We start from the raw sequence: 14,579 nt of genomic DNA, 5'->3' as shown, positions 1-14,579 counted from the left end.
CCTTTAACCTTAGCTAGGTGGTTATTTTAACCTAAACCATGAGCTTTTCCTGACCCTGACCAGGTCATTTTTGTGCCTAAATCTCCCTGAACTTTAAATGCAGCTGTGTCAGATCAGGAGAAGGCACTCACAAATGATACTGTCCTGCTGATAGAGACGTCAAATCAGAACATGCTCGTATATGTTGTCGTGGAGAGCAATGACAATCGACATATTCTGTCGTCTAATTTTTGCGGGATTTCCTCTTTCAGGGGAGGAAAGTTGCAGGGTCAGAGTTTCACTTTGGCGACCATCAAAGGAGACGAGTACACCTTCACCTCCAACAATGCAGAGGACATCCGCGACCTGGTGGTGACCTTCCTGGAAGGCCTGAGGAAGAGGTCCAAGTTCGTGGTCGCGCTGCAGGACAACCCCAACCCCAGTAAGTCCTGAGGGTACAGTTTTTATAATCTGGTGTTTTGTTTCCTCGGGGGGCAGCACACAATAAATAATTGAGAGGAAAAGCTCAGATCATCTGAAAAGTATATGTAGATAGTTAATGAAAATCTACCAGCGACATACAGCAAATCCTCTTAAAACAATCTAAAACATTGTAAACAAAGTTTGTATTTTTTAAGTTCCAAGTCTAAAAAACTGAAGAAATCATTTTTGTCTGTGCATATAGAATAAGAATATACTGCCTTATATGTGTCCACTTTATTGTTCATTGCCATTAACAGTAATTTGCATCAACAATTAATCCAACAGTTTTTTCTCAGTTAATCGATTGATCATTTGGTTTATAGAATGTCCCAAAGTAGTGAACAGTGTCTTCAAATTTTCAAATATTCAGTTTAGCATCACATAAAACAAAGTAAAGCAGCAAATGCAAACATTAAAAAAAGCATGAATTTTTTTAATGTTCGGCATTTTTGGTTGGAAAAAAAAACAACTTAGTCAATTATAAAAATTGTTGTTGATTCTTTTTTTTTCTTTTTTTTTGAACGATTAATCAACTAATAATAGCAGCACCAATTGATGTGGAATCGTCTAAGCTCTAAGTACCTGGTGGTTTGATCCTCATTTTACCTCAGAGGAAAGGGAATTTGTTTCTGTTTTTTTTTTATGTTGAGGACTGTGATATGTTGTTAGTTTTGGGCCTAAATGTACTGAAAACAAAATGCATAAACACACTGTTTACATTAAAACGGCTAAGCTGAACATGTGCAACACCTGTTTGAGTCCATTATATTTTCGAGAGATTTCCACCAAACACCTTTACATCAATGTTCTGTACTTGAAATGGCTTTTTCTGAGTATATGTACTACACAGAAGACAGTCAGTGTCGTCACAGTGAATCATCTCAGCTCAGGAAAAACAGTGTTGTTTGTGGGGTTTTTTTTGTTTTTCTTCCCACAGCTGGAGAGGAGTCAACGTTCCTGAGCTTCCTGAAGGGAGACCTGATCCTGTTAGACCAGGACACTGGCGAGCAGGTCCTGAACTCTGGTTGGGCACATGGCGTCAATGAACGAACCAATCGGAAGGGAGATTTCCCAGCTGACTGCGTCTATGTCCTGCCCACCATGGCCAGACCTCAGCAAGAAATAGTGGTGAGAGAGAAGGAAAAAAAAAACCACATCCAAGAGCTTTTATGTGACACTCAAAATAAACTTCTCTCTCTCGACAAAAAATCTGCTGAACATTGTTGAAGGAAACTCTTCTCTACAGTACTGAGCTGCAGACACACACAGACAGCAATGTCTGTGTTACAGCTCAGTCTGCAGGACGCTGGAACTTCATTTCAGCGTTTTTAATTCAAAAAGTATTTTTACTTTAAGGGAAATGTGCCAGACTGTAACTAGAAGTTCAGTAGTTTCAGAACCACTTTAGCAGTTCCTCCGAATGTTCAACAAGCAGCAAAAAGCCAAAAATATCTGATCTTTTCTGGCTCATCTGGCTCTTGTGCCTTTTGTCTGAAGACAATAAATTTAAATCAGATGAATGTAATGTTATGTAATCTGCTGTAATCCAACCAATCAGGCGCTGGTAACCATGACACCGGACCAGCGACAGGAGTCGGTTCGTGTTTCGCAGCTTGTCCTGCCAGAGAGCGACGGCAGAATCAAACCCTACACACTGGAGGAGTTCTCCTACGACTACTTCAGGTACATAGACACACAGTCCGATTAAAAAAAGAAAAGAACCTAAACAATTTACACAGGTATGTACCCATGCTTACAGACACAAGCACAAAAAATACAGGTACACCCACGCTCACATACAGAAAAGCACAGTAATGTAGCACTTCAGTTACTTTCTTGCAGTTGTAGATTGAGTTTGTTCTTACCGCTCTTCAGTGACTGTAAATCCTCCTCAAGTCATTTCAGTTGTGGAGAAGCCAAGTCAAAAAAATCTGCCTTTACTAAGGTAAAGATTGTCTGTCTGGGAACTTCCTTCAGTTAATCTCAGACAACGCAGAAGTTACAATCACAGGACTCTCGCCTCAGTCTTCTTTCGTCGCACTCCCTCCAACAAAACATCTCGGATTATAAACACATAGTGAAGGACTTTGCACAGGTGGGAGCAAATATATGCAGGTGTTGGGCTACAGTCATGTGGTTTTTACCATGATATTTTTTTTTCGCCCCTGTGTATGTTTTTACTCTGTGAGCCACGTCAAAGATAAATTTCCGTTTTTTCTGACCTGACCTGACCTGACTGATGCTCTTGGCATCATCTTTAATCGACGTCCAGTCAAGTCAGCAGGTCACTAATGTTACCTGCTTGTTCCAGGCCTCCGCCCAAACACACTCTGAGCAGGGTGATGGTCACTAAGAATCGTGGGAAGGACAAGTTGTGGAGCTGCACCAGAGAGCCGCTAAAGCAGCCGCTGCTGAAGAAGGTCGTCAACCACGAGGAGCTGGCTCAGGACGCCTGCATGTCCTTCATAGATATCCTTTGATGACAGTTTTTTCAGTATTTCTTGATTTCTGGTTCTTAAAAAAAATTATTTTATATAGTGTATTAAAAAAGCACCAGAATGCAGGAACGAAGTATCCTCTACACTGTCTGTGTCACATGCATATATTCATGCACCTTCTGTGATTTCTATTCAAGGTAATCGGGTTGTTTTATTCCTTGACGCTTGTCCCACCCATGATGAAGTACATGGGCGACTACCCGTCCAAACGGACGCGCTCAGTCAACGAGTTGACAGACCAGATCTTTGAAGGAGCGCTGAAGGCCGAACCCCTGAAAGACGAGATCTACTGTCAGATCATCAAACAGCTCACTGACAACCACGTCAAGTGTGTAAACTGACACCATAATTACTCGATATAGAGCAGTATTTGTTGCATTCAGTGTTCATTGATCATTCAGCATTAGTACAGTAATACAGCCGGCAGAACTTAACCCAGCAGATAGTTCTGTGCAGAAGCTGAACGTGAGTAATGTGCTGCTGCAGGTACAGTGAGGAGAAAGGCTGGGAGCTGCTGTGGCTGTGTACTGGTCTGTTTCCTCCCAGTAACATGCTGCTGCCCCACATTCAACGCTTCCTCCAGTCCAAGAAACACCACCCGCTCTCTGGAGACTGCATGCAGAGGCTGCACAAAGCTCTACGGTAAAACTAAAGACTTTCATTTGTTTTGACTGATTATTGTTGAATGACATGTGGCCCACTTGTCTAGTTAATTGAGTTTTATAACTATATATACGGGACTTTTGATTATTTACCAATGAATTCATGGTTAACCCTGGCCAGCTGGCTTATGAATCAGGTTTTTAAAAAGAACTAAAACAAGAGACATATTTTAAAGGCGCTATATGTAAGTTTTTGCTATGGCTACATAACCAATGTTAGAATTAACAGCTGTTTACTTACCAGGATAGAAGAAACGTCACGAGTTCAGCATCAAACTTAATTCCATTTCTCGCCAAGAGTTGTCTCCAGCGGTGGAAGGCAACGTCAATGTTACCCCTTGTTTTGCCTCCAATTCTGTCACTGTAGCGTCCAGTCTACCCTGAGGGCGTATTAACTTAAAAATAACACCTTTAAAGTCCAACTGAAAACAACATAAATTTTAAAAATAATTGTCAGTTATTTTCAAATTTATTTCCACTCGGAAATGTGTTTTGCCTATTGTTTCTTGACTTGGATGTTTGAGCTGCAGAGCGATGTATGTGCAGTGTGTGTGAAGGCTGAAGGGGGAAGGTTTGTCTTTTCTCACTTTACATCTCAGTTCATCACGGGCTCATACACGCATGAATCCATTTGGAAGCCAGTCGTGGTCCCGTATGTGTGTTTGACACGGAAACTTGAAACCTCCAGGGTGAGACTTTTCTGTGCAGTGGAAGACGTCTTGCATCCAGTAGTAAAGGGTCTGGATGTGCTTATAAAGAATTTGCCAATAGTTTATTGAAATTCTTTGTGGTTTAAAAAACAAACAAAAAAAAAAAACAAAAACATGAGACACGTGATTATTCAGAGCAGAGTATTTTTATATACCTAAAAATATGTTTGGAAGGGAGAAAGGTCTGCTCTTTTAGCCTTCAGTGGGTGGGCTGGTATTTGATTGACAGTCAATCAGGACAAACAGAGCAGAACTATTTACATAATTGGTTTGGTTCCTTTGCTCTGAATGAGCGGACAGCCAATCTCATAACTGACTGACTCTGTGATGAAAACAACAACAACAGTCAGACACGACAGTGCGTGACACCCTGGGCAACGCCGGAAAAGAGTCCAGCTGCTCTCCAGGAGTTAGGTTCCAGAGCCAGAGACCAACTATATCTAGTTGGTTACGATCCATCTCCCGCACCAACTCCGGTTTCTTCTCTGCTAGAGAGGTGACATTCCACGTCCCTAGGACTAGTCTGTGATGCCAGGGATCGGCACACCAAGGGCCCTGCCCTTGCCTTTCACCCGGTCCCCCACCGGGTCTGGCTCCGGGACAGGACTCTGTCAAAGTTTTATGGATTGCTCTTAGTCTGGCCCCACCCCTGGGACCACTTTGCCTTTGGAGACCATCCCAGTGGCCCTGACAACACAGTTCCCAGGACCACTGGGAAACACAAACCCTGCCACTGTGTTAAGGTGGCTTTTAAAAAATACATAAATAGATATTAAATAGAGAAAAGCAGCAGCAATTTTTGGGGAATTTTAGCTTGAAAAACAATAAATCGATTATCAGAGTAGATGCCGATGTCAACTAATCAGTTAATCAAGTCATAATTGCAGCTGTATTTTGAGCAAAAATATTCATTTGGAAAAATGCTCTGAAATACAAACAGACTTTTGGAACTTTGGAAAGTTCAAGCTCAAGGCAGTTTAAATTCATTTTAACCTCTAAACTAAGCTCATAGCTTCTCATTTTCTGTGACACACAATTGACTGACCTCTCATTTTGCCGCATTTCTGTCATTGTTGTCATGGCAACAGTAACGGATCCAGGAAGTATCCCCCTCATTTGGTGGAAGTGGAGGCCATCCAACACAAGACAACCCAGATCTTCCACAAAGTCTACTTCCCTGACGACACAGACGAGGTATGACACACATGCAGGTGCAGAAATTTCCGCTGAACAATAAGAAAGCGTCGTACAAAAACTGAGATTGTTGGTATTGAGTTTTTGTCATCAAACCTGCAGGCGTTTGAGGTGGAGTCCAGCACCAAAGCGAAGGATTTCTGCCAGAACATTTCGACCAGGCTTCTGCTCAAATCTCCTGAAGGCTTCAGCCTCTTTGTTAAGATCTCAGACAAGGTGAGAGGTCGAGGATTGTTTGTTAAATTAGTATCATCTCAGTCCACTCACACGACTTTGTTTTATTCATCTAAAAAAAAACAACCAAAAAAAAACGTGTGTATTATCTCTCCTATCCTTACCTGTTTTTTCAGGTGTTGTTGTATCTTCATTTTACACAGGGTTTTGATCCTCCATCTTTTGATCTTCTCAATTAATCAATTTCTATCCAAATGCTTGTTTTACAGGTTGTTGGGAAACTTAAATTTCACTAGAAAGATTTACTACAATTTCTCTAGGATAAAAAAAAAATTTAAAGTATAAATTTTCACAGTTGCATGAAATCTGTGTCAAGACAGAAATAATGTGAGATATATTTTATTACAGCATCTTAAATGTGAAATCTTCTTCTTCATCAACTTGCACCAAGCTGATCGGTCTGACTGTGTGTGTGTGTGTTCTGCAGGTGATCAGTGTGCCAGAGGGAGATTTCTTCTTTGACTTTGTCAGACATTTGACAGACTGGATCAAGAAATCTCGACCAGCTAAAGACGGTTGGTACCAGCACCTGTGTTACGGCCGTGGCTGTGAAAAATGTTGTCGTATCGAGTTCACTATCAGTGTTTGGTGTCAGTTTTGTTTTTACCACATTAAAACAAATCTGGTCTAGGAACAGAAAGTTGACAGTTGACAGAAATTTGGACCATTTGTGAAGATTAAAAGTGTGGAATGTGAATCGCTCCTCTCAACTCTTCTCAGCTGACTGCAGGACTGTGGCCATTTATCAAAACGTCTGACATTGCTTGTTCTGCCACTATGATTTCTGGATTCTGATCGGCTGACACCTCCATTACATCCTTATAATGGGCAGTTTAACCTGATACCACGACTCAGGTCTTTGCTGTTCTAAATTCATCAATTCAATCTAAAGAGCTAAACAGACAGATGCCCTTGTGAGAAACACATCAATTGAATGTCCAACCCGTTTTGATAATTGTGAGAATCTGGACGTCCTCTGCTCGGTGCTTGGTGTTTCTTGGCCAGTGTGTCGTCGACGACTCAGAGAACCCCTGTTGCAGTATAACCACACCATGTTTTTTTTTAATGTCAGAGGTTTAATTGCTCAACATGCAGGAAGTAAAAAAAAAAAAAAAAAAAAAAAAATCGCTGATGTAACTCAACAGCAGTATTTGTGAAACATCATGACCTTTATTTTGGAGGCTGAACAGACCTGCACTGAAACAGTTTTAAGGTTGATCCCACTTGTGTTTCTTCTCTCCCCCCTCGCAGGTATCGTCCCCTCTCTGACCTATCAGGTGTTCTTCATGAAGAAGTTGTGGACCAACACAGTTCCAGGGAAGGACTCTTTCGCTGACTCCATCTTCCACTACTACCAGGTCAGTTTTATGGTATTTACACTGAGAAACGGGAGAAAATACTTTAATCATTAAGTTTCAGACCGCAACACTCTCCTACACTTCAGTTCATCTTCGTTTCAGATGACACAGACACTCATGCAAGGTGGTTACCAGCTGCAAAGTGGGACTGGTATCGTTTTCACCTTGTGACTCTGTTTGTGACTCTGTGTCATCAGGGCACAATGTGGTCCCGGACACACCCACTGTAGTGGGAACTACCACAGAGGCTGTTATAAGTACTTTGGCAGGTGTCTGTCTGATAGATTTTGTCTCCGCAATCGTGTCACAACTGTGCAAGATCGGTCAGGAAACTATGCAAGTGTGTGGTTGAGATCAAAATGAACCCATGAACATCAACATGATGGTGTGATCCCATCGCAAGATGCTCGCTAGTTTGACTTTTAAAGAACATGATTATAATCTACTTATCATCTTCTGTCAATTTACTTCCAAGCTTTGAAATGATCGAGATTCATATTTTATTCATACTTGAACTGCACCTGCAACTGTGTAAACAATGAAAATTCTTCTTTTAATCAGGAGCTGCCTAAATACTTGCGTGGCTACCACAAGTGTTCAAGGGAAGAGGTTTTCCAACTGGCGGCGCTCATATACCGTGTCAAGTTTGAGGATGACAAATCCCACTTTCCTACAATTCCCAAGATGCTTCGGGAGCTGGTTCCCCAGGATCTCATTCGCCAGATGTCGCCAGATGACTGGAAAAGGGTAAACCTGAAAAACTCCAATGACATTGATATTGAATATTAACTTTTTAATGTACTTTATTCCTTTACCTAGTTGTGTTCTAGACTCAAATTATATGTGTATTTTATATTTTATAATTTCTTATAGGTAAAGTAAATAGTGTTGTAGTAATCTACACAACAAATAAAACAATTGTTACTGAAGTCATACATATAGTCAATATGCTTAATGTACAGTCTAGCCATTTTTTTCGGCTTAGATCTAAGCAGAAAAATAACTTTAATTTTTAGTTGCCTATTAGATGTTTACGCTAGAAAATGAATCATTTTTACCTGTAAGATACTGAAGCCGGTATCTGTATTTGTATCCACTCTAAATCAAAATTCGGCATTAACTAAATAAGGATTGAACTGAGTTTAATAGTTAACACTGTGTGTGTGTGTGTGTGTGTGTGTGTGTGTGTGTGTGTGTGTGTGTTGATTACAGTCAGTGGTTGCATACTTCAACAAGCAGGCCGGTAAATCAAGGGAAGAGGCCAAACTGATGTTCCTGAAGATCATCTACAAATGGCCGACCTTTGGCTCCGCCTTCTTTGAGGTCAAGGTAAACACACCTGAGCCTGTCACTTCCTGTCTGCAGCCCTCACTCATTTCTGACGTCCATTTTATCAAATGTAACAAGAGGAAACACTGAATTGTCAAACAAGACGTGCTAACTGCTAATATGAAACGTAAAAATTATTAGATATGATAGATGATCAATGGATGTCAAGACATAAATATCTATTTTTTGTCTTTAGCAAACCACAGAGCCCAACTACCCAGAGATCCTGCTGATCGCCATCAACAAGCATGGAGTCAGTCTCATCGACCCAAAGACAAAGGTTTGTGTTTTAGTTAGAGCGTGACTGATACCGGGTTTTTAAGGCCGATGCCTATTTCGATATTTGAGTGTTTACATCGCAACGAGATATCGGCCGATATTCATTTTTAAACCTGAACTCATGATCAGGGTTTAGATATTGAAGAGGTCTGACCACGGTACCTGGTTCACTGAGCAGGTCGTTATGCAGCTGAAAAATGAACTTGTTTTATTGTCAAAAATGGTAAACTTGAACGACAACACATATATTTTGTTATGGTTGTGTGACACAAAATAATATATTACTGTTGTTGATTATAATTGGCTGGTAAACAATGGTTCTCCTTTAGGCGGAATGAGTAGAATGCTTCACGTTAACGACTCGTTTACTGTCATCCACTGACAGGCAGTGGCATTAGCTTGCTTTGTGGCTAACTACTTCAGCAACAGATAAACTGCAAGTTTTATCGCGGCAGTTAGCGCCAGATGGACGGGGGAGAAGAGGATTCGGCCGTTGTTCATTTACTCGCTAGAATTTTGTTAGACTGTTTCACAAACAAACATTAAACAGGTTTTGTCAACGGGCTACAGCCTAATGTTTCAGCGCTCAACTTCTTTGCCACGACTCCGTTCTATTCTGCAGTGGTGGAGCTGTGAACCTATCTTTGGCTTTCACTTACTTTAATTTTTTGTTACTTATCGGCCGTTAAAAACCCCACTACCGATTTTATCTGCAATCAGCTTTAATGGGCTGATGAAATCAGCCTGCCTCTAGTTTGTATAGGAATAAATATTGCTCCCCTCCCCATCTGTCAGATGTTAAAGGATTGATTTTAATGCTCAGTCTGGATGTTGCTGATTAACGTAAATACATTAACCTTCAAGCGGTTGGGGTGGAAAGAGCCTTGTACACTAAAATCTTCATTACCTGTGTTGTGTTTCTTTAACAACTGAAGTAGGCATCATAGCCTGCCAGCCAGAGGCCCAGAGGGTGACCGAGGCTTACCTCTCTCCCTGTGTTTGTACAGGACATTCTGACCACCCACCCCTTCACCAAGATCTCCAACTGGAGCAGCGGGAACACCTACTTCCACATCACCATCGGCAACCTGGTCAGAGGAAGCAAACTCCTGTGTGAGACTTCGCTGGTGGGTGGCACCAACACACACACACACACACACGTCCTGTAAATCAAACAGAGAAAAGCAGAATGACTCCCCGCTTTAGGACATACTGTAAATTCTCAGATCAACCTGTTGTCTAGTACAGGGGCTCACATTATAAGTTCAGTACAATGTAAATTTACACAGCAGTAACTCCATCAGTGCAACAGCGGTCAGGTCGCTCCCTTTTTTAACAGAACTACAGAGGAAGTTTTGATTTATCGAGCAGTGTATCAAACACACTCACTGGAGAGCCGGTCTACAAGATAAGAAATTTGAAGATGTCATTTTGAGATCTGGAAAATTTCGACAGGCAGTTTTTTAAACCAAACTCTTTAATCAAGAAATCAATTAACAGATTAGGTGATTAATAAAATTAATGTTAGCTGCAGCCCTGACATGAGTCAAAGTAAAGTGGTGGAAAGTACATTTATTAAGTACAGAACTTCAACTTTACTTACATGCGACTTTACACTTCTACTCCACTATATTGCACAAGATTTATGACCTGGTTGACCCTTCGAAAAAAAGCTGTGTCTTGACTTCGGAGCCCCTTGACCACGCAAAGATTTCCTCTCTACATTTCTCACATGTTTTCATTTAGATAATTGTTCAATGACGAGAGGGGTCAAATGTGCCAATATTGTCAAAAAAAAAAAAAAGTGTGTAGTTGAACTTAGTTTTCTCTTCTTTCTTGCCACATTAGTCATCTCATGACACCCAGCATTCATTTGGTGACCTTGGACTTGTCCAATGGTCGGGAACCATTGGCCTAAACTACTGAGAAGTATGTGGAGCAGCTGAAACTAGCTCCACCTCAACAGCTACAACAGCAAAACACTAAATCTGTATTAATAATTTAATCAAAATAATATTCTGTCACTCACAGGGGCCTTTTTTCTGCAGAACCCTTATTTTTTACTTTTGATACTTGAAGTACCACTTCAGGACTTTTACTTGTGATGGAGTATATTTACATTCTTTTACCATCTTCCACCGTTGTTGACGGGAAGATTCAAGCTGTGTCTTTTCATCACACCTGCAGGGCTACAAGATGGACGACTTGCTGACCTCTTACATCAGTCAGATGCTGACCTCCATGAACAAGCAGCGCTCCGGGCGGGGCCACAGCAAGTGAACTTCTTACTGGCAGGAGGCCACTGAGCTCATCCGGCTCTTGCGCCCCATTGGCCAGCACTGCAGCTGGGGGCGGACCTTTGCCCACCAGCTGTGGAGGATGAGCCGCAGTCCTTCTGCTAGCTCAGAAGGGTCAAAGCTCACGGGGGAGAGTTCGGCTGCCAGCAGCAACGACCCCGGTGAAGGCCCCAGCAACTATTACCACTACAACAGCAACTACGAAGAGGATGAGCCGTCCAGCGAGGATGACTACCTCTAACACCTCCAAACTCTCCGTCCAACAGGTCGCTCCTCCTGCTTTGGGTCAGGATTCAACGGTCAGACCTGTGTGCACACAAATACGGTGTGAGTCAGTGCTGCTCTCGTGTTGACATCATTCGACTGACTCAGATCCAACTGGGGACACTCGGCTCTAGTTGCAGGATCTCAGCCTTTAGCGAAGGTTGCAGTGACCCCAAGTGGCACCAGGTGTCCACTGCTTCAAGGTCTGGACTACCTAGAAATAGTGTAATGTTCTTGTGACAGTAAACTCCTTAGAACAAATTGTTTACTGAGGTAGTGACCAGGCTCTGCCATCTTTCTCTGGACAGACTGAGGCTACACTTTCTGTCCACTTAGATTTTGCACCAGTGAACAACTGTGAGAGTTTTTGGCCTGTAGGTACAATCCACATTGTCTCAGTAACTGTGTGTGGCATTCGTTTATCTTTTTTAAACTGACAAGCGTATTTCTAGTAAATGTAGTTAGTGGCATAGCTCTGTGCAAGACATTGTGGGTCAGTTCAACTAATATTACCATGTTACACTAGCTTTTGTAGTGGGAAATTGTACTTCAATTTGAGCATGTTAAAGAAGGTATCAGCGGGTATTTAAGTAAATGTTGAATTCAGCTGCCTCTGAAGTTATTACAAAGCCTTAAATGTAATTTATGAAAGTTTTAAATATTTTTTCTGGGCTGCTGCAGACAGTACCATATTAGAACTTTTTTGCGGGCTGTCACGGAAGGTCACAGATCTAAAACTACAAGTGTGTCTGCTGAACAGTGGATTATGCTGCAGTTGCTATGAAGCTCATCCGCTCATGATAGGCAAATTTTAATTTCAGCAATTGTTAGTAATTAATTATATTACTAGGAATTATTCTTTTAAGTATTGACAAAATATATGTCAATAAATACATGTACTTAATGACTAATTGTAGGCCTTATTGCCCCTGAGGTTTTCCATCTTTACCAATTTGATTGTGAAAAGTATTAAATTAGATTCTATGTGGTATTAAAAAGGCCTTACATTCAATTTGGTGAACACTGTAAAACCCTGCTTAACCTCCAAGAGTTAAAATGCTGGTGCATTCAGAAAATGTTCAGACCCCTTCACTTTATGTTGCAGCTTTATGCTAAAATTCCCTCATCAGTTTACATTTAATGCCCCATAATGACAAAGTGAAAACTATTAAAATTTCTAAAATTCTAATAAATGCATTAAAAAGGAAAAACTGAAATATCACATTGACAGAAGTATTCAGACCCTGTTGCTGTGACACTTGAAATTTAGCTCAGGTGCCTCCCATTTCTCTTGATCATCTCTGTGATGTTTCTACACCTTGATTGGAGTTCCCACAGGCTGAGAGTCCTTCAGATGCTTTTTTTTTTGCAAACTTTCACCGAGGACAGGCTTCAGTCTGTCATAAAGCCCAGATCAGTGAAGTGCTGCAGTGGTGATTGTCCCTTTGGAAGTTTCTCCCTTCTCCACACAGGATCTCTGGAGCTCAGCCAGAGGCCGAGGGGTTCTTGGTCACCTCCCTTACCAAGGATCTTCTCCCCTGATTGCTCAGTTTGGCCAGATGGCAGCTCTACAAAGAGCCCCGGCTCTTCCACACTTCTTCCTTTGAAGAATTATGGAGGCCACTGTGTTGTGGGAACTTGCAATGCAGCAGAAGCTTTTCTGTACCATTCACCAGATCCGTGCCTTGACCCAGTCCTGCCTCTGAGCTCTGCAGGCAGGTCCTTCGACCTCATGGTCTTGGTTTTTGCTCTGATGTGCACTGTCAGCTCTGAGACCTTATATAGACAGCTGTGTGCCTTTCCAAGTCCTGTCCAATCAACTGGATTTACCGAAGGGGGAATCCAATCAAGAGAATGATCAAGAGAAATGGGAGGCACCTAAGCTAAATTTCAAGTGTCATAGCAACGGGGTCTAAATTCTTCTGTCAATGTGATATTTCAGTTTTTCCTTTTTAATAAATAAGCAGAAAAAAATCTAAAATTCTGTTTTTGCTTCGTCATTATGGGGCATTTACTGTTTTAGCATAAAGCTGCATCAAAACAGAATGTGAAAAAAGTGAAGGGGTCTACTTTCTGAAAACACTGTACATTACCAAACTAACTTTAGGATCCAGCTCATGGCCCAGCTTAGACGTTAAGAGTCTGACAAAAAGAGTCTGAACTCAGAGGGTGAACATGTTTGATTTAGGTAACAGCACGGTGGCCTCTGCAGCAGCTTTCTCTGGCTACACGTTTTCCAAATTAATGATAAGGATCTAAAAAGATCAAAATTTTCATCCATCCAGCAATGATTAGAGTGTGTGTGTGTGTGTGTGTGTGTAATGAGCATGAGATCATCATTAGATCAGGAGCTTTAGTGAAGCTGTAGGTATTTAGTCTCGCTCCCTCAGTCAGTATACGTTCTTTCGTAGATACAGTATTGGCTACAAACAGTCAGACACCGGTAATGTTTTGTGTTGTCTGTTCCTTCTTCTTGATTGGTGCCCGCCGTAGTTTTAAGTGTTGATTTTTGCATCACTTTAAGTAATATTCAAAGTGACGTAAAAAAAAAACAAAACAAAAAATCATAGTTCAACGTTTTTCTAAAAACTTTGAAGTGATAAGAAAAACGTTGAACTATGTTTTTTCTGGCCTTAGGTCCAGAAGGTGTAACTGAAGTAGGGTCAACAGACCTGAGCTCAGTTATTAAAAACTCTGCTATTGTTATGTGTGACACACTAGAAATACACCTGTAATTGCTGTTTATGGCCTGTGCTGCGTTTAACCGTTTATTTAGGGTTTTAGGTTTCTTAATGCTTAATTCATGGTTTATGTTTACACCTCTTTTGTTTGATTGTAGCTGATCTCAAGCAGCTGTTTCATTTTACATTTCATGCCTTGCTTGTCTCTCTATTTCTGTTGAGACTACATTGTCCTGCATCCCGTGGGGCTTTTGTAACATTCCTGTAGTTTTACAAAAATCATTTTAATCCAAGGGCCACTTACTAGCTTTTTCTCCCTGGCTTCATCAGCAGGAGGAGTTCGCTCATTTATCAAGGAGATGACTAAGTGACATACATACGGAACTTTGGTCATGTGACAACAGGTATTTATGGGTCAAAGTAGCCATTCACATCCGACACCAGTGCTCTACCCAATGATGAAAACCGTGAGATGCAGCTGAAAACCTTCAGAAAAAGCTAAAAAGTGGACCTTGAGTTAAAAATTCTGTTGTCAAAATACTATCACGCTTAACTGTCCATTCGTTTTTTACTGTTGTAATAAATTTCATTTGTCTTAACACATGCTGAAG

At 41.3% G+C, this 14,579-nt stretch overlaps 1 protein-coding gene and 1 long non-coding RNA gene across 2 annotated transcripts in view; one reads left to right on the top strand and one right to left on the bottom strand.

Annotated features, from left to right (window-relative positions):
• Positions 1-11,027, top strand: part of LOC120791763 (unconventional myosin-VIIa) — a 67,801-nt gene extending 56,774 nt beyond the window's left edge. The window contains exons 36-50 of the mRNA XM_040130426.1: positions 252-421; positions 1,400-1,590; positions 2,021-2,145; positions 2,774-2,931; positions 3,135-3,288; positions 3,447-3,602; positions 5,421-5,526; positions 5,629-5,742; positions 6,188-6,275; positions 7,012-7,118; positions 7,680-7,865; positions 8,331-8,447; positions 8,644-8,727; positions 9,734-9,853; positions 10,914-11,027. Of these exons, the coding sequence (XP_039986360.1) occupies positions 252-421; positions 1,400-1,590; positions 2,021-2,145; positions 2,774-2,931; positions 3,135-3,288; positions 3,447-3,602; positions 5,421-5,526; positions 5,629-5,742; positions 6,188-6,275; positions 7,012-7,118; positions 7,680-7,865; positions 8,331-8,447; positions 8,644-8,727; positions 9,734-9,853; positions 10,914-11,006 (1,969 nt within the window). The 3' untranslated portion in view covers positions 11,007-11,027. The remainder of the gene's footprint in view (positions 1-251; positions 422-1,399; positions 1,591-2,020; positions 2,146-2,773; positions 2,932-3,134; positions 3,289-3,446; positions 3,603-5,420; positions 5,527-5,628; positions 5,743-6,187; positions 6,276-7,011; positions 7,119-7,679; positions 7,866-8,330; positions 8,448-8,643; positions 8,728-9,733; positions 9,854-10,913) is intronic.
• On the bottom strand, positions 7,030-9,738 carry LOC120791764. The gene is made up of 3 exons (XR_005707739.1): positions 8,346-9,738; positions 7,755-7,879; positions 7,030-7,139 (listed from the first exon to the last, which is right to left on the bottom strand). It is a non-coding gene; the product is annotated as an uncharacterized LOC120791764 (long non-coding RNA).
• Positions 11,028-14,579: the final 3,552 nt, after the last annotated feature.

Source organism: Xiphias gladius, chromosome 7, assembly GCF_016859285.1.
Source record: "Xiphias gladius isolate SHS-SW01 ecotype Sanya breed wild chromosome 7, ASM1685928v1, whole genome shotgun sequence".
Classification (NCBI taxonomy): domain Eukaryota; kingdom Metazoa; phylum Chordata; class Actinopteri; order Istiophoriformes; family Xiphiidae; genus Xiphias; species Xiphias gladius.
Note: the sequence above shows the minus strand (reverse complement) of the source record. Positions and strands in the feature narration are given on the sequence as shown.